Here is a 24,042-nt window from a genome sequence, read left to right on the forward strand (position 1 = left end):
AAAATAGCCTTAAATATGTTACACTTAGACAAAATTAGAATATATTGGTTTATACATATATCTAAAATGTTTCATATATCATAAATAAATATTTCTATGAATACGTTAATATAATTTAAACAATTGTTTAAAATACTACAACTATTTTGAGAATATTAGTTAGTAGTCGTAAATATTAGTAGTATCACAAATAAATAACAATAATAAATTTAAATGAATTATAATACTGAAAAATAACATGATATTCTAATATCTGCAAATCGAAACCATAAAGTGCTAATTCAGAAAAAATCTAGCACAATGTCCTCGATTAATCTTTGGAATCTCATTGTCTAGTGTTTCATTGATTTCAGTATCTGAAATGGGTTGATGAGGATATACAACATTTTTCTACAATATTTTTGCTCCAGTTGGATTCCCTAAGAACTTTGTTATAGAACAGATAAAATTACAAACAGATTATACATATACATCAACAATGTATTAAAAACAATTTAAAATGCCAAATGCTACACATAATTTATGAATTTTGCACACTAAGAAAAAGGTTGTATTTTTATATATTTAATATATATTTAAACAATTTTAACTAAGAGCTCTTGAAAAGTGAAAACAGTTATTTATCTAACATGAAATTAGAATAAAAAAACTGAACCTGAAATAATAATTAGCTCATAATAAAATCCAGAAGTATTTTTTTCAAAGTTTTATTTTGAATAGATGTACCAGCAATCAAATTAATTCATGTCAATGGTTCTCATTCCTGGCTTGTGAACAGTCTTCGCTAAGAAGTCAGCAAATTCTTGATATGGAGTCTTTGTCAATGGCATTTCCTTCCATAAATCAGGTGTCAAGTAGGAGTAAGTCTTAGCAATGGCTGCATAAGTAGCCTTTGCAAAATTACCTAAAAAAGATATTGGGCTTTAGTATGATAAAAAGTAAATGTTTTATCTATATATACATATATATAAAATTCAGACAACACTCAACCGTCATCTGGCATAAAAGACATCCGGTGGAAACCGCGAATGTATAAAATAGGTTTTCATCATTAAATTTAAATTGTAACAAATATATTGGTGTATATGTACCTAAAGTTCCAGTGGAACCTCTAGCGCTGGTATAGCAATCTTCAATACCAGCCATCTGCAGAAGCTTCTTGGGTACAGGAGCTGATACAATGCCAGTACCTCTGGGTGCTGGGATTAAACGTACAGCAACTGAACCACATTTACCAGTAACCTAAAAATTGAAGCAATTATTAATTTATGTCATACAGTATAAAGTTGTATGGTTTGTTATGATTTAGTCAGACGTTCCAACCATCACAAAAACTTCAGTGGAAACCACGAATGAATTAGAAATTATGTTTTCATCATACTGTAATGCAATACATGTACGGAGGTGTAATATTTACCTTGCAAGGTACTGTGTGGGGTTTACCAATCTTGTTACCCCAGTAACCACGTCTGACAGGTACAACACTCAATTTAGCCAAGATGATAGCCCCACGAATGGCAGTGGCTACTTCTTTACTGCACTTGACGCCAAGACCAATGTGCCCATTGCTGTCACCAATGGCAACAAAAGCCTTGAATCTAGTTCTTTGACCAGCTCTAGTCTGCTTCTGTACAGGCATGATCTTGAGGACTTCATCCTTCAATGAAGATCCAATGAAGAAATCGATGATTTCGAACTCTTTAATGGGGAGAGAGAACAAGTAGATTTCTTCGAGAGTGCGGATTTTTCCTTCGCGTACTAAACGTCCTAGCTTTGTGACTGGAATCCATTCTTTGGATGAATCGTCCTTGCCACGACCACGGCCGCGACCGCGTCCACGGCCCCGACCACGTGGTCCACCACGGCCCCCACGGTCACCACCGCCACCGCCACCACGTCCACCGAAACCGCCACGGAATCCACCACGACCGGCTGGAGCTGCGTCCGCCATTCTAAAAAATCAAATGGTGCACATATTAGGTTAGGTCAAACACTAACTTACTTAAAATAATATTAGCAAAGAAACTAATTGCAAAATCAATTTCAGACGACATTCAAGCCATCACACAGTGTACAAACACTGTCCGGTGGAAACCGCGAATGTTTGTAGATAATTCTCATCATTGTTTGATTTTGCAGCACATCTATGATAAACATTAGACTAAAACACTTCTTTAAAATGCATCACTTATCATTTAAACTACCGATGATTTGAAAGAACAAGGATAAAATTAGATAACAAACAAATAATACTCACATGCTAATTGTTGAGCTGAAGTGACTTGAAGAACACGAAGAGCTCGAATGACAGAGGAAATGACGAGCCGACCGGAGTAAGAAAAATATTGCCAGATGCAAATAAAAGTATAAAATGTCCTACGCTTACCCCACATTTGTTGGCGTCTGGCAACACTAATCCGTTTATCCGTTCATTAAACGCTGCGTATCAAGTTGTTTTTATAAATTTGACTTAAATAATTAAATCAAGCCAATAATTTAGTTATATGAATTTTTATAATAAACAGTTAACAACAATTGACATTAGTTATTTACATACTCCTACTTTAGTGTTATAAAACGTAAATACAATACTATGTATAATGTTATATCCATATATTATAACAAATTTAAATTTATATTAACAGTTATATATTAGAAATTCCAGATAACACAAATGAATTTGAATAGTAATTAAGTGGACTTAACAAATTCTGAAACTGCAAACAATCAGGCATCAAACATACTGTTAACCATAGCAAGTTGAAATTTTCTTCAATTTTATCAAACATTATAATTCATAGTATCTCAAATCGATATTTGAAATTGCTTAATAATGTTGTAATTTCTCTACAATTATTAAATTATCAAATAATGTTGCCAATTATCTGAAATTCATCTAAATTGTCTGAAAGACTACATTCTCTGTATCTTAAATTCTTTATATCAACTATATCCATCCATATATGTATAAAAGTATTTACATTTATCTACTATTCGGATTCGCATTAATTTAACTAAACTTTCCCAATTCAATTTTCTTTTGAATGGCTCGTACACTATGATACAGTATAGAATCGATCAAGCCAGCAACTGTGAAAACTCCGCCGATTATTGCACAGACACTTGTCGCAAAATGTCCGAAAGAACTAAAACAATTATTGAACAAAAATTATTGTAATTAAAATATATAATTGACTTTATGATGGTAATAAATAATTCAATTATCTCACCGTTCTTTCTCGGTGTATTTAACCATGAGTGGTGAGAGTTCGTAGCTGAAAAATGCACCGGGCATCCCTGATTCTCCGCTCATGACTGAAACTATTTTCTGATGTCTTGTGACAGAAAATTGATTCGTGTGCAATGTGGAACCATCTTTTTTAACATATAAGGTGGGAACTATCTTTATGTAATATTGAAACATTGTTGCGTCTAAAAATAAAAATAAATAGTTGTGAGTGGCATTTTGCATTAAGACAAGTTGCTGACTGAAGATTGAGTAGAATTTATCATGAATAAATCTATGACAAACTTTATATTTAATGATTGAATGTTTTTCTTTTAGTTCTCTTTATTTAAGAAACAACTACTATGTATATTAAAATGTAAAATTTATAATTTAATTCAACTTTAATTACTAATAGAGCTTAAAATTATATCTTTATTATTGATTATTATTACGGCTTGCTGATGAATAAATAAATAATGCCAAATAAGCGTCATCCATTTCTGCACAAATTACTTATATAAGAAAATACAAATAACACTATGTGTTGTTTAATTAATCGGCAATATCAGCATTATAAATGTATGTAGATAATAAAAATAAATATCAAATTTTATAAGAAAAAAATATAGGGCTCAACCGGGATTTGAACCCGGGACCTCTCGCACCCAAAGCGAGAATCATACCCCTAGACCATTGAGCCGCTGTCGATATTTCTCACTTATTTCAATATGTCTTTACACGACATTTACTACATTCTTAAACATTTCGACAGCTATTAGAATATTTTTGTAATAAAATAAATGATAAATAATTGAATAAAAAGAGACCAATTATGCTAATTTTAAAATAAAGAAACATACAAAAAAAAAAAAAATATGCGTCTAAAATAATACATGTCCAGTACACAAGACATAAGACAAAAACAAACATGGCGATACATTAGAGAAGAAAGACAGATAAATTTGTGACGTGATATATAAAAAAAATTCAATCCAACTTGTTATTTTACGACTTAAATTAGTTAGTATAAAAAAACAGACGCATCATTAACAATAATCAGTTAACATTATTAACTCGTAATTATTATTAAGTCATATTGTTATAAAATTTTGAAACGTTCAAAATGCCTGTCCCGTCCTCCGGAATGTACCAGCAGGGCCCTAGTTGCTTTGATAAAATGAAAATGGGTTTCACGATAGGTTTTTGTGTCGGTATGGCCAGTGGGGCTCTATTCGGAGGATTTTCCGCATTGAGGTAATAATTATTTTGAGGTTATACTAACCTACACTTTCTTACTTTGAATTTTACTAATTTGCATGAAATAACTGATAATTAACACAGACGATACAAAAGCGTGCGCACTGTTAATGGTTTATAATACTGGGCAACATAAAAACTTTGAATAACAAAAATACTGTTTCAGTGTAATCCTTAAAGTTAGCTTACAGTTCTTTTATTCTTCTAGGTATGGAATGAGAGGACGTGAACTTGTAAATAATGTAGGAAAAGTGATGCTCCAAGGTGGTGGCACATTTGGTACATTCATGGCTATTGGAACCGGCATTCGATGTTAAAACATTACAACACAAGACTAAATATTTCGTAGTTCTCACAGATATTATATAAATATGTACATTTTATCATAAATAAATAAGAAGTTATTAGTTATTAATTACATATTTCACTTACCTTCTGTGGCTATAACTTTGGTGCCGTCCAAAGGATTTGTTTTTCCACTGTCTATTTTTGTTCCAAACGACAGATGACGTATATGGTGTGATGTATTGAAAGATGATGATGAGAATGGTTGTACATCATGAACATGAACATGGTTTATAGCAAAACTCTGTCCTGGGGCTATGTGGAAACTTCCTCCTACCTGGGTAAAGGAAACAGTACGGTTAAGCAATAGTTATAATATTTGTTCCTATAATTGACGTATTTCATTTGATGACATTATTTAGCAGGTGATAAATAATGTGATAATGAATAAGGAAACCAATAATAACAAAAAACCAAAAAGTTTTTTAAAGAATTTTTGATTTAATGTCAATGGAATGGAAATATGTATGTACATTCCATCTTCAGACATCTTGTCTTAAAATAATGAAAACAACAAGGAATGCACATAGTTGCAAAACGTCAATAAATAATAAATTTATAAAACTTCTTGGTTTTCTATTACCTCATATCTCTACTTCTATCTTACCCTGTTAACTTCCATATGACCATAAATTTGACATCCTTCTTTGAAAACATCCCTTAGTTTGTCAGCGACTCGTTCATTTTTACATTGCTCAATACTATTCAAATCACCTATTTTCCATTTTCTAATCCTGTAGGCTTCTTTAACATCTTCACAAGTGTTACAACATTGAGATTCATTTAGTGCTGCACCATAGCAGCTTCCACACAATACTTCCACAGTTTTATTTGCTGCCTGATAATAAATTTGTCATTAATATTTGAATTTGCTTGTGGGTTAATATGATTAATTTGCTAGTACTGTTGTTTTTTTAGTTGTTGTCATGATGTCCTCTTTTTTAGGGTCTTCAATGGGCTCTCCTTCTAAATTTAATCGTCTTTTATAAATATTATGATCTATGTGCAAATGTTGCTCTCCGGAGGTATCCATAGCATCTAATGACAAATCTAAAGACAAACAAATACATAAATTAATAAATTATTTTTTAATATGACAATTATTATTATGTACTTACAATCACAGTGAATCTGAGGTACCACAATATCCAGATTAATTTTCAGTTTAGGACCCCGAGTGGTGTCAACAAATAGTTCTTCCGATATGTTTTGTGATAAATAGGTATGCAATTCAGATAAAAATAGGAGTGCAATAATAATAAAGCTAACGATGGTCACTGAAACAAATTTAAACAATATTATATTAACTGTAATACATCAATATTATATATTCATAATTTAGAAATAGATATTCTTGTAGTCATTTAGTTTGATTTTTAAATTAAGTTAACAGTTTCAAATTTTCAGATGTGTCATATAAATGTATTTTTCAAACAAACCTGCAGCACCACCAGGTGTCTTAATACTGAAATCTTCTAAAGTTTTTGGATAAGCGTCAAGTTGACGCAATTTATCTAATATTTTCATTATAACAGTGATTAATTCAAATTATAAACAACAATATTTATTTATCTACATTTGGACATACAATTGAGGTTATAGACTTGATTTGCCGAACTGACATTTATTAGCGTTAACAATGCTGAAAAGTGACAGATCAATTCAAAATGGAGTTTCGGGGGCATCGACGACTGCAACCATTTTCTTTCGAATCCTTATTAAATACAGGGTTTTAGAACAAAACAAACACATTTATACATTTCAATATATATTAAAATATTTCATAAACTTTCTATACAAAAAAATTATATTAATATCAATCTTTGTTATTATACACATACATAACCCATACACATAAGTTTCAAATATTATTATTTTCTATATTCAAATATTATTAATATTGCACCGTGATAAACAATATATTATTATTGTTATATATTATTAGACTTGGTAGATTTATTCAAGGAGCTGCCTTATCAGCTTTACGTTTACCAATTCGTATACATTTTGAACAAGTCATTATTTTATTCCAGCAAACTGAGTGATAGCAAGAACCGCAAATCTCACATCTAGTTACATTACTCTGCCAAGGAAAAATAGTTTCCTTGCAACAAAATTCACAAACAAAGCCTCGTGCAGTACACAACTATAATAAGATATTATTTAGATAAATATTATGACAAAACAATTGTTATTGTTTTATAATTATACTGACCTCACATTGAGTTACATGTATATCACTATTTTTAACAAGCTCATTTAAACGTATTAACAAGTCACCATTTTTCACTTGAATAAAATCATTCATTGACCACACATCAGTTTCATTGTAAATGTGAGATTGTTCGTTTATTATTTGTTTATGCAGACTGAAAACAAATGAAAAGTGAATTTTAAAACATTGTTAAGTTAAATTTGCGAGTAAAGTCTTACTCAGGTGCAAATCTGCAAGTAATGATGAATTCTTTAGCAGCTGATAATTTTATGCGAGCCATTTTACATCTAAATAGAGCTTTGCTCTTTGTATACAATCCTGGAGCCAGTAAATCAACTCTAAATAAAGGATCATTCCACATACGTTCCAGTAAACGATAAGAAAAATTAGATACTTGATATCTAAAATTATGTGCACATTAATAAACATATATTTATAATAATGAATTACATTTCTACAATATGTACCTTTTAAAATCCCACTTAGATAAAACTCGTCCTGGTATTGTAGCTAATCTTTCGCTATGGCAGCCTGTACAAAATAATTTACCTAAATATTCACAATATCTAAATTTGTGTCCATAACGAGGAGCTACATGCATTGAGCACCCTGCACATCTATAATTTTGTTTTGCTAGAAGCTTTTTACATCTAGAAAAATAGAAAATAATATCTAATTAATTTGAAAAGAAATAATATAATCATTTTACTTACTGAGGTTTCGGATGAGGTGTGAAAATAACTTGGGCTCTAGGCGGAGCCCAATCCTCAGTGCCCCTCAAAGGTGTGGCACCACCTAAGGCACTCTTATTCAAATTTGTATTTCCACAAATAAAACTATCATTGCTGATGTTAAAACTAGAATCTTTGTCACTGGGGCTCATAGACCAATTGTCAGGAAGAGGGAGCAGACTTTGTGGGACATCTTCCTCTGACACTAACCTAAAATATGAACCGCTTAAAATATTAAAGCCAAAATATTACTTATTGAAACTTACCATATAAGATCAGACGCTTTAGGAAGTTGTTCTTCATTAAATCTACTAATCAAGCTTAATGCTACACATTCTGCAGACAGCAAATTCTCATCTTTTTTTGAATTAATTCCTAAAGTCTTACGATTTAACATGCCATCGAATATTTCAGATGTGCTATAAAGAGATTCCAAAGATGCAGAAATATTCTAAAATTTACAATTAGGACATAAATAATAATAAGAATAAAGCAATGATAGCAATGAAAGTCAGGTCACCTCAAAATCATTTATTTTCTTTGGACAAGTCTCAACATCTAAATCTAAACTATTAGAAACATCAGATTCCCAACTGTCAGAAGCAAACATTGGACTGGCGCTTCCGTTTATGGCTGCAAAAAATACATTTTGATTAACTTTTTATTCATATTTCATGAAATATCAGAAATGTAATATCTACCATCTGTTTTAGCATCACTCATTGAAGGCGAGTCCCAGGTTTTCTTAGCTTTCTCATGCTCCCTCTGTCTTCTGCGTATTCTTATCCTTTGTTTTAAATCATTTATTTCTTCATCACTCTCAATAACCTCCTCATAATGTTTCTACATTATTAAAGCAAATATAATATTGAAACATTAATCAATTATACTCTTATTAATACCTGAAATCTGTTATACTTCAATTGTTCAACAGCTGCAATCATCGCCTCTGAGAAACTAAAATGAGCATTTTCTCTATCTAATTCAGCATTTGTTCGGATATTTTTTGAAGACCTTAAAAAACTTAGCAAACTCTCACCAGGCTGAGGTTTTGGAAAGAATCCACTTGCCATAGGTGGAATACTGGAGCCCCCATCTTCAATAAATGTCATCATTTTACCTTTATCTTTTATAACTTCTCCAGACATTGGAGTGAATAAAAATCCTGGTGCTGAATTAGAAAGCTGTGATAATTTAGATGCGCTCTTTGGTAAGCTGTGTGTGTTTGTAGAACTGGTATCCCAGGAAAAAAATGAGAATTTTCTTTTTAAATCAACAGGTTGAGTTGTGTTGACGGAAGATGAATCAGACCTTTGTTCAAATACATCAGAACTTGATAATTGAGGAGCCCTAGTGAAATTGGGTTCAGACATAGATTGAATTAAGTTTTGTTGGTGCCACATATCCAAACTCATGCAACTACTATTGCTTTTGTCCTCTACAAAGGTGTTTGAATCCGATTCCAAAAATATAACATCTGTGGGAGTACTTAAATCTGGTTCAATAGCAGTTTCATCCACATCATTGCTATTCATATCATTAATATTATTGTGAGTATATATTTTAATGTCTTCGCAATGTAATAACGCTATATTATTTTCAGGAACATGTGTAGAAGCTGATTCATCTCCATTGAGAGAGTTACTTTTATGTTTTTTAACAAACTCATCATGATAGTTATCAATGGGAAAATTTGACCAAGACTTTATGTCAAAATCAAGATTTTTTTTGTGTTGTTTAATAGTTTTTTCTCTATTCTGTTCCCTGACTACTGCATTACTATAAAGTTCCTCATTTACCCCCATTTTGGGCTCCAAATCTTCTACAATTGTCTCTTTCTTGACTTCCAACCTCAAATGGTTTGCATATTCTGGGTAACTGGAACACCTGCGATGCAACTTGTGTAACTGCTTCACATTTGCTCGATCTAAAAACAAATAGGGATCTATATCTGTTATTATGGAGGGCTGGTTTTGTTCGATAGCCCTCAGACATATTAATGTGGCTTCTGAATAGCTCTCTTGGCAAAGATAAGCAGTTTTCTCAAAACAGGATGCTAAATGTTCTTTATCTGATATTAGCCAACATAATTTCTGTGAAAGTGTGTGATTCTCTAAATTGTTATAAATCCAAATCAATGCTTTGTCATTTTTAATTCTGGAATAAGGAATTGTTGAATTGATTTCTGTATCATTTGAAGCTAAAGAAGGATTTATCCAGTTCAAGCCTTCTATGAATAACCATGAATCAGGAGTGCCCTAGAAAATACAAGCAATGGATTATGTTGTACTGCAATACTTGGACATTTATGATCACTTCATACATCGGGTTTATAAACTTTAGTCCCATGTTGGAATATATTCTCAATAACATCGTGCAGTCTGTTTAAACCACCATAAACATTCCAGACATTGCAAGCTTGTGAAAGAAACAGAGCTTCTGCAGTTGTTTTTAAATTCAATAACAAATGTCTGTATTCTGCAAGAAGTCTGTCAGAGCCATATTCGTTACTTGAGTGATTCATCGTCAAGAGAGCGGCAATAGAATTGTCGATAAGACATTATTATTATATTTATCATAAACAAACATTATTTATCGTAAATAAAAGAATTTCACTCAGCGAGAGAAAGAGACTTCTTGCAAATGTCAAAGTGACATCTGTAACTTAAAATATTTTGATTTTGAAGTACACAGTTCTGAAGATATATGCAGCAAACTTCGCACTGCATTAGGAACATTGTGCAAGGGTCAAATTAACTGCCGCAAATATTCCTACTAGATTGCAAGATTAAGATTTTTTTTTTTAATGAAATTAACATTAAAACATAACTTTTTAGCATAATGGTTTAACACAGCAGTGATGACAACTGTTTTTCTCACTGTGTATATAATTATTTATGAATTATTATTAGTTTCAAAAATTTATGATCAAAATACATTTCTTGAAAATCAAAAACCGATTAATTATTTGCTTTATAAGTAATGACTCAATTAGAATTTTGATTATTCTGCAAAAATATTGTCAAAGGAATCCATTAATGCTATATTTTTGTAAAATTTAGACAGATATAAACTCCAAACGCAAAAACAAAAAATGAAAAATGTAATGCAAAATTCTCAATATATACAAAACTCCAAAATTAAAAAAATTAAGCATATACAAAAATATAAACAAACAGGATTTCTTACCCTTGATATACAGTTATAAAACTACACAATTCTTCCACAATGTCGGATCATATTCCAGAAGGTACTTAACAACTCTAAATGTAAAACTAACATTCAGATAACAATCAAATTCCAGGTACTACCAGTTTCCTAATGAATTGTGCATTGGGCATATCATCAGTGTGGGCAATGGACAATCTAGATTCTAAATATAAATTGTACGCTTTTACTTTGAAAATAATGGCTTTGCATGCAATGGTTGGAATTTATAATTATGGTAAAATATATCATTCAATAGATAAAAAACATATTTACAAAATTGGAATTGAATTGTTATAAATATATATAATCAATATAATATTTAGTTCATGAAGAATCAAGCTTAAAAGAATTAATATCACCTAGAACGGACTTCTTTATTAGGCATTGTAGTGTTCCAATTGTTGCAAGTGAATTATTCCATATGCATGCATTAGGTAAACTAATAACTTGTTTTGTTCATGCAGTTTTTGTAGATTTTGCCTAAATGAAATATTCATTGACTCAATTGTCCGACTTTACAGGATATAAGGATATGTATTGGCACCAGTTGGCCTGTGGCGCAGCCCCTTTAATTGTGTACGCTTGCCGGGAGCCTCAAAATAAATTGATGAATGATTGTTTTCTAGCTTTCAATGCTTTATCTATGTGTTACATGGCGTAAGTGATTAACTAAAAGTGTAATCCATAATTTAAACATACATAATTTTTTGCATTTTTATCTTGCAGATATTTTTCTGATGAAATACTTCCAGCATATTTAGGAGCATTTTCAGCAATTAATTTTAAAATGTTTGAGCTTATTTTTGGCCCAAATGAGGACAGACAAATTTTTTTACTTGGATTAGTTGCCTTCAATTATTTGAGTGTGAAATGTTTATCTTTATGCAGTTAATAGGAAAAAAACAAATTATAACAAACACGTTTTTGTACTTAAAAGTATTTTATAAATAAATAACATAATATTGTATTATAAAAAATTGTTTAACATGTGATATTATATCAAACCAAAACAAATTTGCACAAAAATTACACACACTTTTAAAGCTATAGGTAGAAAATAGATATTACGAGTCTTAGAGAATTTCAAAAATCACACTTATTCAAAAAGGGCTCTTATTGCAAAATAGTTAAAAAAGCAGTATCCAATGTAATACATTTGCAGATAAGGTACAGATCTTCCGCTGAAAACACAACATCCAAAATAATTCAATATACATGAAACACCAAGTGCTGTACCCCAATGGTTATCAGTTATATATGATAAATGAGTCAACGATGCCAGATTACCAACAATAACCAGATCTTGTATTTTGTCATCATCGTCCTCCATTCCTACTGTATAAGCTATTGTTGGTATAAAAGCACTTAATAAATGCAAATAACATAGCTCTGGCCTAAAACCTTCTTGCAAGTACAGCTCTGTTACAATTAATGGAACAGGAAATGTGTCCATTACAAACACAGATGCTGCATGAACTTTTTTAAAGTTATCCATAAACTCCGGATGACCTGAATTAAATTATCATGACAATGTATCATTTAACAAAATATATGTTATAAAATAGCTCACCATATCTAAAAATTCCACATAAAGAATTAGCCAATACAATTCCAAAAGCTGTCAGTGCAAAATACAACTCTTCTGGATCGACTATTCTCAGAGCCCAAAGTGAAGAACCGGCTACTGCCACATTTAGAAGAGCCGCAGAATAACTAGTCTTTATGTCAGAACTTTTTGTCGACATTCTCCTGTAAAAAAATTACCAAAATTGGTTTGTAATATGACGGGAATAATTTTAAAATCATTAAATTAAAATCTGTCACACACTCGTTTATTTTTAAGCTTTTTACTGTGTACTTTTCACTCCTTGTAATTTGATCATTTATACCTTGATCGCTTCCAACTCATATTTTTTACGATATGGCATATTATTAAAGTATATACGGAAAATATTATCGTAAACAAAATATTGTGCAACGTTACAAGTTCGGCATACATGATATCTGACATTTTGCATTTTGACATACGCTTTTATGTACTAATTTCAAATAATTAAAGCAAACAATGCATTGTTAATATAATAATTAAAGCTGCCTTTTGATTTTATAATTACAGGTTAATATATCGCGGATAATTTTGTCGTATACGAATTTATAAAAGATAATAACAATTCATTTTCAAATTTCCCACTGAAATTATTGTTTGGCAAAATGAAGCGCACGACCAACTTCACGATTCTATATTTAGAAATACCACTAGTAAAAAAAGAATAAACATGGTGGTACCCATACTTGTTTATCTATGGTGGTACCTTCACGCGATACGATTATCTGTCCAATCTGAGTTGCTAAGAAAAAAGGCGCCTTTTTCAAATCATAATGTAACGAACTATATGCCACTATATGCCGCATCTTACAAAGGATAAAATTCATGGAACTTACAATCACATTACAAAATAAGGATTTTATGTTGCAAAGTGCAAGATTTCCATTGAATATAATTATAATTCTCATTTGAAATATTGCACTTTTAAATTAGTATTCCACTCCTTACTTTGTAATGTTATTCTAAGTTTCAATTTGATACAAAGTATAGAAGTAGTAGATAAGTAGTGCTTCTTCTTATGCTAACACAAGTAAAAACATAAGATATGTACAATTATTGCTGCAATGGATTTTTATCTTATGCTATTACTGAAGTTAATTTGTAAAGATTAAAATAATTTAATAAAGTAGTTTTACAGCAAATATATTGTCATTTATACTATATACTTTATTCAGACTTTTAAGATATATAATTAAAAGATAATTACCATTTATGTACCTTTGTTTCAAAAAACACTAATTATTTCTATGAAACTGAAACTACATGTTCATTATAAGTTTATGCATCTGATTTTGGACTATTTCCTCTCAAATTAGATGTTTTCCTTTTTTCAATTTTTAATATTCAAAAAGACAGGTTTCTTATTAGAATTGCATTGGGTTATTCAATATATCTTGTGATCTTGTTATTTCTGAAGTACACACATCTGGAATAAAAAAATAGGTTGAATATTAATAAATTTTATATATATATATATATATAATATATATATATATATATATATATATATAAATACATAAAATATAATGTGTTGAAACCATATGTTTTTTTTTTTAATTAAAAATTAAATTAGATTAATAAACAAATTAAAAATTTGCGCCAAAGGAGACGTCTTTGTATAAATAGAAGCCTAGTTCTAAGTTATACTATAAAGTCTTGTAATAAAATAATTTTAGTTATATGAATAAATGTTCAGATTTTATAAATCAAATTAAATATTTTATAAAGTGTTGCATTTAAGAATACAGTACGTCGAATCATTCAAATACGGCCCTGCAACCGCAAATTCCCAATTTGTTTTCCAATCCATTTCAATTTTTGGCCAATTATTCTAGCCACTTGAACCCTATTGTAAAATTCTTGCGTAAAATCCCCATAATGCGATTATCTCACTTATCTGAGGATCGTACCATCTATTCCTTAAGAGCGCCTCTCTAGTAATTGTCCCCCCGCGGTCGGCCTCTCGCCTCTCCTCATCCACAATAGAGCCTCTCTCACCTCTCGTGGCTCTGATCATGAGACAGGCAGACAGGAGACAGGTAAGAAACCTGTTCTCGGGCCCCCCCGCCAAGCCGAAATAACTCTCGGAAGAATATCTCTCGTATTCCAACAAGACACATAGGCAAACCGATGTCTTGGAACAAGAGCAATGGCATCTGTGCTAAATAACATTTCAACACAAACAAGATGAAACAATAAAAAAATATCAAATACTATTTTCGTGATTGGATAACTATTAGTGGTGTGTTAATAAATAGATAAGTGTGCATTCATTGCAATGACATAGTTTTATTAAAAACAAGTGCAATCTTTTTTTTGTTGCTGTGCAAAATCTGGTGAAGACAATTTTTTCGGATGAAATGATCGCAATTTTCGTTTCTGAAAAGTGTTACGATTTCAAATTTATGTCAAAGTGAGTTGGTGTTACTAATAATAAAAGTAGAGTGACTCAAATTGTTGTAATAATTCGTATGCACATATAAATACACACACAAATATGTATATATATATATATATATATATATATATATATATTAGGGTAGTCCGTAATAAGGATATTTTCAGTTTAATGTTCCCCAAATGCTTCCAAAATGATAAAAAAATCTCTCAAAGTTTTAGCTCTTAATATTAACTTTAAGATAGTCTGCACTTCAACCAAAGTTTCTTATAAAAATAACATGATTAAAATTTGATCATAAGTAAAAAAATCACAACAAAAAATTTATATATTTTATAAAATAAATATTTTAAAATATTAGAAAGAACAACCAATAAACTTTGGTTGGAGAGCGGACTACCCTAAAGTTAATATTAAGAGCTAAAACTTTCAGATTTTTTTTAACCAATTAGAAAGCATTTAAAAACATCCACATTAAGGACCACCCTAATATATAATATAATATATATTAGGGTGGTCCTTAATATGGACATTTTCAAATTTCCTTGTCCCGTGGGTTCAAATGGTTCCAAATTGATAAAAAACAATTCTCTGAAAGTTTTAGCTCTTAATATTACCGTTTAGATAGAGCGAAATTCAATCAAAGTTTTGTATGGAAATAGCATAAAAAAAATTTCAAAAATTTCGCAGAGCGTCGAATTTTCAATAAAAATGACACGAATTTTTTAATTTTCAAAATTTTTCCCATGCTATTTCCATACGAAGTTTGCTCGAATTTTGCACTATCTAAAAGTTAATATTAAGAGCTGAAACATTCAGAGAACAGTTTTTTTTATCAATTTGGAACCATTGGAGCCCTTGGGAGCAAGGAAATTCGAAAATGTCGCAATACTCTTCCTTTCCTTCCAAAGCAGCCTGACCGATTTGTATGAAATTTTATAATCACATTCAGTTTGACTGAGAATCGACTAACGTCTAATATTTTATTTTTAGGACCAATGAATTTTATTTTATTTTTTAATTAGAATTCAAAAAACATATACAGACTTAAATTTTCACTCTTCTACCACAAATCGCCCTAATTCACAATAGTTATGATAAATACAGAATTTTAAAAATAGTCACAATTCACACATTTCTCGGCTCAACGTGGTTGTCGGTTATAATTTTAAAAAACTTATGAAATAGTGGATTATGTACATTTTCTTGAATAGTATGAAAAAAATTAGTAAAAATTGGTAAGTAATAATTATTTACCAAGAAGATTTATCTATTTTCTTTATCTTTTAACATCTATATATTTTTGATTTTCAATTTCTAATGTATTACCACTTTCATAAGTTTTTTATTATTCTATAACCATTATCATCAATATTGTTATTTCATAAAAAAAATATTGTTGGCAGAAAAATCTGATGATAGAAAGTATCTAGTTCTGAAATGTCGCCTGCAAATAACTGATTGTTTTCTATTTATTGGATTAATAATTAAAAAAATAAACATATTATTCATGTAATATATATATAATTTAATTATCTCACTGAAGAAGAGTCAAATTGGGTCTTGAAACGGATGGAAGCCAATTGAATTTTTTTTTCAGAAACAATTCATTCTGTTTCTATTATTGAAGCTTCTTTTAAGAAGACATTTTTGTTTATAATTATATGCCTTTCACCAGCTGAAATATTTCAGATGTTAAAAGATTTATACATAGTATTAAACAGAAAAGTTTTTTTTAACAGGCATCCATTAGTTAATAAAAAAATGAATGAGACATCCAAACGTTTCGGTTCCAAATTTGACTCAAATCACCAGTAGACTAAATACACAATAATCATACCTCAACAAGCAGAAAGCTTGATTAAAAACTATATTTAAAAAAAAAACAGATATATGTAACAATAATTTACTCTAGAATTAAAAATAGTTAAAATTCACACTTTTCTAGGCTCAATATGGTTGTCGGTTATACTTAATTTTGATTTTTTTTTTTAAATAGATATAAGATTTTTTTTACAAATATGACTCTTGTTCATTGAATTGGCTTTTATGTTAGTTGAAATAACTCGTATATTTTATCTACCAAACGACATATTTTACTTCTAAGGATGACACATACTTTCGATCGTGACACATAAAATAATTTTGCACAATTTATAGCAAATTGTAAATTTAAACAAATATATATATATATATATATATATATATATATATATATATACATATATATATAATGTTACAGTCTTGTTTCTTCGTGCAGAAGAATTAGAAATTTGTGATATTTGTTGTTTTTTCTTCATAAAGAGAAAATATTATGGTGATTTGCACGAGATTAATATTTTCCAATAATTTAATGCACATCGCTCTCAGTTAAAATAATTAAAAAATAATAATAACCGATCTCTATATCGTGATGACATTTGATACGTTTAGTATTAAATGTAAATAAGAAAAATCACTACAGAATATTAAAAGATAGCAAATATTTCTGTTATGTTCGTTAATATTTCAAGAAATAATTATATACTTTCACACTTATCATTTCATACATTCATGGGAAATTTCTAAAATTTTAATGTTTCGAATATAAACTGAGATTTATAATATTGCCTAAAACCTACTCCGGATATAAATAAACACGTCGGAACAAAAAAAAATAAATTAAAATCGGTTCAGTAGTTTATGAGTTCATCGCGGACTAACATAGTAACACTAACTTCTAATATAAAATTTAATTTATTAAATTGTTATTCTAGAATATGATTAGGAGCTTCAAAAACAAAGTGGTTGTGTGTTTAAATAACTTATAATTAATTTGAAAACAATTTTAAAACTATTTAATAGTGTTAGTGATAGTGCAAATAATTAATGTAAAATATAAACATAGAAAAAAGACAAAAATGAGGCCCCCCAATCTGGCACTGTTTGTGCTTCAGATGCTCTTTGTCACAGGATGGAAAATTATTGGTAAGTAAAAAATTTATATATCTAAAATTTTCCCATAATTTATCAAAATATAATGTAAAACATTAGTTTTCAATTACTTATCGACTGGTCGTTTAATTAAAAAGAAGTTGAGGTTTTGTCTCCTTTTCCTATTTGAGGCCAAATTTTTCCAAGGCAAAATGCCACCTACAACTGGGTAAATTCGTTGTAAAATCTTTTTCTTGTTAAATATATTTATTGTAAGAATGATTCGAATACATCATACCGGATCTGTAAAAATCCGTGACCGGAATTTGTTTTGCAACACACGTGACGTCACCGAAATGTTCCGTTCATAAGTAACTGTTGAATTTTTATAAAAGTAATTTGAGAGAAATTGAATCTAGAAAAAAATTAAATATATGTTAACTAATGATTAAATAGACCGCATCATTAGAGGACGATAAAAATTGATGTATCTTATTATTATTATTTATTATCATCAAAAAGAAAACTTATATAAATAATATGTGAACATTTTACACAATATTATGTACATTTTATATTACATAAACATTTTTTGTGCTTGAGCAATAGTAATGAAAATTCCAAAGAAAATAAAAATATAATAGAATTATGCAGTTTTTAAACTAGATAATTTTATTATATTTTTATTTTGGTAATTTTTTCTATGTATATACACTAATTTTTGAGTAACAAATTCTAAAGTTAGTGATTCTCATAAACGTCTGCAAATTTAATTTGATATAAGTAGAAACGTAGAACACTTCATATTTATGAATATCAATAACTTGATGTATTGATGTATGTATAAAACTTGATATTCCAATATTTAATAATAAAATAATATTATTGCCATTCTTAATTATTTGGCATTATTTATTTATTTATTTCACAAGCCGTCAGTATAATGATATTACAATAAGGCTCAAGTCAATATTTTGCAGATTTAATATAATTTAATTAACTATTAACTATTTTATTATTTATTCATTATTTGAATTATTTACTATAAACTTATTTTATATTTAGTTAATTTTAATAATTTTTAAATACAAATAGTTTGTTTGTTTCAAGTATTTTTTAACAATTTAATAAGTATTTTAATAAGCTTTACAATACTTTTACAATATAATTATTTTGTTAAAAGAAAATATAGCTTAGACGTTTTCTCAGAAAATCATAATCCGATTTAAATTTCGTTCGAATGATATCATTTGAGAAGTTGCAGTAAATCCTAATCCGATTTTTAAAACTCGAAGATTTCTATTCCTCTTAATACACTATATTCTTAATATTAAGCATAAAATATTTTCAACTTATTGAATTTGAGAAAAGTCAAACCTATCAAGTTTCAAATTATTCTGAATCGATTGAGACCAAATTTGGAAAAGGCTGAATTTTGATTTTTCACCGAAGGTTTCTCAAAAATGTCTGAACCTATTTCAAAGGTTTAAAAGCCATTAGATGTATCCCGATAAGGACTAAGTTTGTTAGTTCTACACGACGATCGACGGACCGTTTTTTCGTAATTAAATATTAAAAAACTTTAACTATTATAATTGCTAATTATTTACAAGTATGGGGAAGTTAATACAACTTGCCTTAAGGGGGTATTCTAGTGTAGAGCGATGAATTTTAAGTCATTTTTAAAGTGTCGTAAAAGTAAAGCAATGAATGTTTTTACTATCCATTTTTTACCACTTGTTTATTAATATTATTAAAATATAAAACAAAAATTAAAAAATAAAAAAGTTGAAAATTGTAAAAACTGGCAGCTGATGAAGTGGGTCGTTTCAAAAAATTGGCCTCAGTCTTGACATAATTTCAGCTTTCTTAGCCATCGAAAATGCAGAAAATAAAAAGGTTATTAATCTACAATGATGTCGCAATCGCCCGAACTAGCTATGAGTAAAAAAAATTTTTATTACAAATTGGCGACTGTTTGAAAAAAAAGTGTTTTTTTACTGTTTTTTGAGTTTCTCAAATTTTTTAAAAATAGTAAAAATTAGAATTTGGGGATAATCCTAGAACAAGACTCTCTGAACATTTCAAGTGAATCGGTCGATCAGAAGTCGAGAAATCGTGTCAACAGTACTGAAAAAGTCTGTTCTGAGAAAAACGCATTTAAAGTTTTGCCTGAAGCCAAACAAGTATGGAGACCGAGTCAAAAACCTTCTCGTACTCATATTCTTATTGTTAGATAAACTTTGAAAATATGAAATAACTAGTTGGTTTGGTATTTAGCCTTGAGGCAAGTTACATGAACTTCCCGATATGTGTAAATATTCGACTTAATCAATAAAATTAATTATTATGAGTGATTTGGAAAAGTTTCCAAGTGGATTTATTACACTAATTGAAAACGAACGAACACTGTTAACTCGAAATATTTTCTAAGAGCAAATTTTCGAAAATCAACCAATTTTTATGATTGAACCAGTTTCCGTAGGACTTTAATGCTTCATTAAGACCAAGGAGTTCTACACGACGATCGACGGACCGTTTCTTCGTAATTAAATATTAAAAAAATTTAACTATTATAATTGTTAATTATTTACAAGTATGGGGAAGTTAATACAACTTGCCTTAAGGGGGTATTCTAGTGTAGAGCGATGAATTTTAGGTCATTTTTGAAGTGTCGTAAAAGAAAGTAATGAATGTTTTTACTATCCATTTTTTACCACTTGTTTATTAATATTATTAAAATATAAAACAAAAATTAAAAAATAAAAAAGTTGAAAATTGTAAAAACTGACAGCTGATGAAGTGGGTCGTTTCAAAAAATTGGCCTCAGTCTTGACATAATTTCAGCTTTCTTAGCCATCGAAAATGCAGAAAATAAAAAGGTTATTAATCTACAATGATGTCGCAATCACCCGAACTAGCTATGAGTAAAAAAATTTTTTATTACAAATTGGCGACTGTTTGAAAAAAAGTGTTTTTTTACTGTTTGAGTTTCTCAAATTTTTTAAAAATAGTAAAAATTAGAATTTGGGGATAATCCTAGAACAAGACTCTCTGAACATTTCAAGTGAATCGGTCGATTAAAACTCGAGAAATCGTGTCAACAGTACTGAAAAAGTCTGTTCTGAGAAAAACGCATTTAAAGTCAAAAGACAAAGAGTCAAAAACCTTCTCGTACTCATATTCTTATTGTTAGATAGTTAAACTTTGAAAATATGAAATAACTAGTTGGTTTGGTATTTAGCCTTGAGGCCAGTTACATGAACTTCCCGATATGTGTAAATATTCGACTTAATCAATAAAATATAAATTAATTTATGAGTGATTTGGAAAAGTATTCCAAGTGGATTTATTACACATAATTGAAAACGAACGAACACGTTAACTCGAAATATTTTCTAAGAGCAAATTTTCGAAAATCAACAATTTTTATGATTGAACCAGTTTCCGTAAGACTTTAATGCTTCATTAAGACCAAGTACTCTATCATTATATCAAGTAAATCGTCTAATTTTAATTTTAACAAACGTCAAAAAAACTACTCATTTTCTCAAACCTTGATGAATTTTTAAAATTAAACTACTTGTCGTAAGGCCGTAATATTTCAGTAAGTTTTATAAGACCATGATGTACATCGCCAAAAAAGTTCCATAAAATTCGGCTTAAATTTTTTTCAACAGTTAATTACAAGAAAACGGCTCGGTAGATTTTCACCTAAAACTAATCAGTATCATTCCCAACTAATATCTTTCGAAAAGTTTTTGATTTTTTAAAATCGGTTCGGTAGAATGAGCTTAAATGTGGACGAACAGTTTAACACTTTTTCCCAAATGACAAAGAAACGGCTTGGCAGATTGTCGCACAAAACTAACAAACTATAGTCCTAATCGAGATACATCAAATGGCTTTTAAATTTCTGAAATCGGTTCAGGCGTTTTTGAGAAAACGTCGATCAAAGGTCTAATTTTGACAAATGCCAAAAAAAAGATACCAATTGCAAACTTTGACGAATTTTTAAAGCTAAACGAGTTGTCGTAGGGCCGTAATATTTTAGTTTTTAAAACGGCCCGGCCGATCTTTACCAAAAACTAATCAGCACGATTCCCAACCAATATCTTTCGAATGGTTTTTGAATTTTCATAATCGGTTCAGAATTGCGGGCTAAAACGTGCACGAAAATTTTTTCACTTTTTTGCTATTTACGAAGAAACGTCTCGGCCGATCGTCCCACAAAACTGACAAACGATAGTCCTCATCGAGATACATCGAATGGCTTTTAAATTTTTGAAATAGGCCCAGACGTTTTCGAGAAAACGTCGAATTACGGCAAAAAATCTGTTCACATACACACACACACACACATACTTTTTCCAAATTTGATCTCATTCGATTCAGAATGGCTTGAAACGTCGAGAAAACATAAAATTAGCAAATCGGAATTTTTGATGAAAATATAAACTTCTCCTTCGGAAAGTTAAAAAAAAATTGATTTTTTTGAATTTCTACACTAGAATTTTCTACCCCCTTAAGGCAAAATGCTACTGACAAGCAGTTAAGTGCATTATGGAAAAGGTTGCGCTAGCGCTGTGTCTATTCCTCGTTCGAATCAAATCGGAATTCTCGTGGAATAGCCTAGCTACTAGCTACTAGATAGATACTCTCGACTGTCGACTGTCGGCCTTTGTCCGCGGACGATCGGAGAGGTGCTTGCGGTGTGGAAAAACTTAAGCTAGTACACGCGCTTTGCAAGAGCGACAAGCTCGTCGCATAAGGCTAAAATATATAATTAATTATGTATATAAGTATGGAAATATTTATTAAAAACCAAAATTTATTTATATCTTGTATATAAGTATATTCATTAGTCATAATAAAAAATCCAACGCGCCGAATAAAACAATAATTATTATTATTGATTATTTTCATTCGCCGTATAAGTTCTGACTAATATATTTCAATGTATGAAAAACTTAAGCTTTCATTATTTTTATATAAAAAATCGATAAAAATATGTCAGAATCATTTCATTTGTCGTAGGCCTCTAATAATTTAGTATTAAGACTGGAACTCTAGCGCCATTCAAAGTTTTTATACAATCAATTTCGAAAAGACTACCTAATCCATCCCTAAACGACACAAAACCAGCACGATTCATAAATTATATCTTTCGAATAGTTTTTCAATTTTTGAATTTCAACAAATTATCATTTGACAAACTTTTAATCGTTTTTAAAACTTATTTGATAAATTGCCCAAGCTCTGAGTCCAATTCAGAGATGAAAAAAAAAACAGGTAAAAGTGTCATTGTGGTTTGAAGCAAATTTATAGAACATCTCGTTGTTCTATAAACAAATTTAATCCGTATCATGCTATTAATCATTTTAAATGGAATTTGTTGAAATACTGGCACCGGTCTGAAAACGTTGTAAATATCTGAAAATTCAACGAAGTATCTAAAGATGTTGTAAATGTTGTTTGAAAAAGTAGCCAATAATTTAATGTTGTTCATAATCTATAAATATCGTAAATAGTTTATAATGTTGCAAATTATGTATGTATATGTATATTATCGTATATAATTTATAATAATGTTGCAAATTATGTGAAAATGTCTAAAACATATGAAAATGAAATATTTACCTTGTAAATATCTCAAAAAACAACAAATTATCTGAATATACTGTGAATAATTATTTCAAACAGATATCCTGGTTATTCATGATCGTTTAGTAATTTAATTTATTTTTCCTTTATCTGTTGCTCAAATTTATTTCTGTCTGCGACACCGTACGTGTCCAAAATGTAAATCTGCTCAGTTGAATCATACAAATTAAATATTCAAAATTTGCGTCACAAAATATACATATATATTGTGGTGTAGAAAAGAGTCCATTGTGTTCACCACGTTGCGCCATCACGGATCTTCGTGGAGGAAAATAAACAACGGATTCATACTTATGTGTACGCAAAGAAACTTTTATTTTTGTTTTAATTCACCAATAATGGGAAAATATCGTTATTAAAGCAGATTTTATGAATTAATTGTAACGTTAAGATCATGAGGAATATGGTAAATGACGTCTCTGTTTATGATTTGTAAATGAATTGGGGAATGCGTTACAAAAGGGTAATCGGGCG

At 29.7% G+C, this 24,042-nt stretch overlaps 6 protein-coding genes and 1 non-coding gene across 9 annotated transcripts; 2 read left to right on the forward strand and 5 right to left on the reverse strand.

Annotated features, from left to right (window-relative positions):
- Positions 1-693: 693 nt before the first annotated feature.
- LOC113372262 (40S ribosomal protein S2) lies at positions 694-2,338 on the reverse strand. The gene is made up of 4 exons (XM_026612588.1): positions 2,258-2,338; positions 1,418-1,952; positions 1,092-1,242; positions 694-904 (listed from the first exon to the last, which is right to left on the reverse strand). The coding sequence occupies exons 2-4, from the start codon at positions 1,949-1,951 to the stop codon at positions 738-740; spliced, it is 852 nt and encodes a 283-aa protein (XP_026468373.1). The 5' UTR covers position 1,952; positions 2,258-2,338; the 3' UTR covers positions 694-737.
- Positions 2,339-2,925: 587 nt separating this feature from the next.
- Positions 2,926-6,443, reverse strand: LOC113372483 (endoplasmic reticulum-Golgi intermediate compartment protein 3-like). Its single transcript, XM_026612818.1, has 7 exons — positions 6,271-6,443; positions 5,950-6,108; positions 5,736-5,881; positions 5,439-5,669; positions 4,919-5,108; positions 3,231-3,432; positions 2,926-3,146 (listed from the first exon to the last, which is right to left on the reverse strand). Exons 1-7 carry the CDS (start codon positions 6,356-6,358, stop codon positions 3,011-3,013), a joined length of 1,152 nt encoding a protein of 383 aa, XP_026468603.1. The 5' UTR covers positions 6,359-6,443; the 3' UTR covers positions 2,926-3,010.
- On the reverse strand, positions 3,858-3,929 carry Trnap-ugg. Its single transcript has one exon. It is a non-coding gene; the product is annotated as a tRNA-Pro (tRNA).
- Positions 4,235-4,901, forward strand: LOC113372484 (reactive oxygen species modulator 1-like). Its single transcript, XM_026612819.1, has 2 exons — positions 4,235-4,483; positions 4,695-4,901. The coding sequence occupies exons 1-2, from the start codon at positions 4,353-4,355 to the stop codon at positions 4,801-4,803; spliced, it is 240 nt and encodes a 79-aa protein (XP_026468604.1). The 5' UTR covers positions 4,235-4,352; the 3' UTR covers positions 4,804-4,901.
- A 296-nt stretch (positions 6,444-6,739) lies between the features above and the next one.
- On the reverse strand, positions 6,740-10,393 carry LOC113372405 (run domain Beclin-1-interacting and cysteine-rich domain-containing protein). Its single transcript, XM_026612727.1, has 10 exons — positions 10,101-10,393; positions 8,680-10,035; positions 8,479-8,620; positions 8,298-8,410; positions 8,044-8,228; positions 7,760-7,987; positions 7,514-7,696; positions 7,265-7,447; positions 7,047-7,200; positions 6,740-6,977 (listed from the first exon to the last, which is right to left on the reverse strand). Exons 1-10 carry the CDS (start codon positions 10,299-10,301, stop codon positions 6,792-6,794), a joined length of 2,931 nt encoding a protein of 976 aa, XP_026468512.1. The 5' UTR covers positions 10,302-10,393; the 3' UTR covers positions 6,740-6,791.
- Positions 10,394-10,894: 501 nt separating this feature from the next.
- LOC113374012 lies at positions 10,895-11,895 on the forward strand. Of its 2 annotated transcripts, XM_026614266.1 has the most exons (5): positions 10,895-11,027; positions 11,082-11,222; positions 11,311-11,421; positions 11,509-11,644; positions 11,714-11,895. In XM_026614266.1, the coding sequence occupies exons 1-5, from the start codon at positions 11,006-11,008 to the stop codon at positions 11,877-11,879; spliced, it is 576 nt and encodes a 191-aa protein (XP_026470051.1). In that variant the 5' UTR covers positions 10,895-11,005; the 3' UTR covers positions 11,880-11,895. The 2 variants fall into 2 exon arrangements, with proteins under 2 accessions (XP_026470051.1, XP_026470052.1); XM_026614267.1 differs by lacking the exon at positions 11,311-11,421.
- A 174-nt stretch (positions 11,896-12,069) lies between these two features.
- LOC113373147 lies at positions 12,070-13,108 on the reverse strand. 2 transcript variants are annotated; one of them, XM_026613460.1, is made up of 3 exons: positions 12,877-13,108; positions 12,558-12,736; positions 12,070-12,496 (listed from the first exon to the last, which is right to left on the reverse strand). In XM_026613460.1, exons 1-3 carry the CDS (start codon positions 13,011-13,013, stop codon positions 12,084-12,086), a joined length of 729 nt encoding a protein of 242 aa, XP_026469245.1. In that variant the 5' UTR covers positions 13,014-13,108; the 3' UTR covers positions 12,070-12,083. The 2 variants fall into 2 exon arrangements, with proteins under 2 accessions (XP_026469245.1, XP_026469246.1); XM_026613461.1 differs by having other exon boundaries at positions 12,816-13,106.
- Between the last annotated feature and the right edge of the window lie 10,934 nt (positions 13,109-24,042).

This window comes from Ctenocephalides felis, unplaced genomic scaffold, assembly GCF_003426905.1.
Source record: "Ctenocephalides felis isolate EL2017-DRISC unplaced genomic scaffold, ASM342690v1 CF-g0.4_SCAFFOLD_01604, whole genome shotgun sequence".
Taxonomy (NCBI): domain Eukaryota; kingdom Metazoa; phylum Arthropoda; class Insecta; order Siphonaptera; family Pulicidae; genus Ctenocephalides; species Ctenocephalides felis.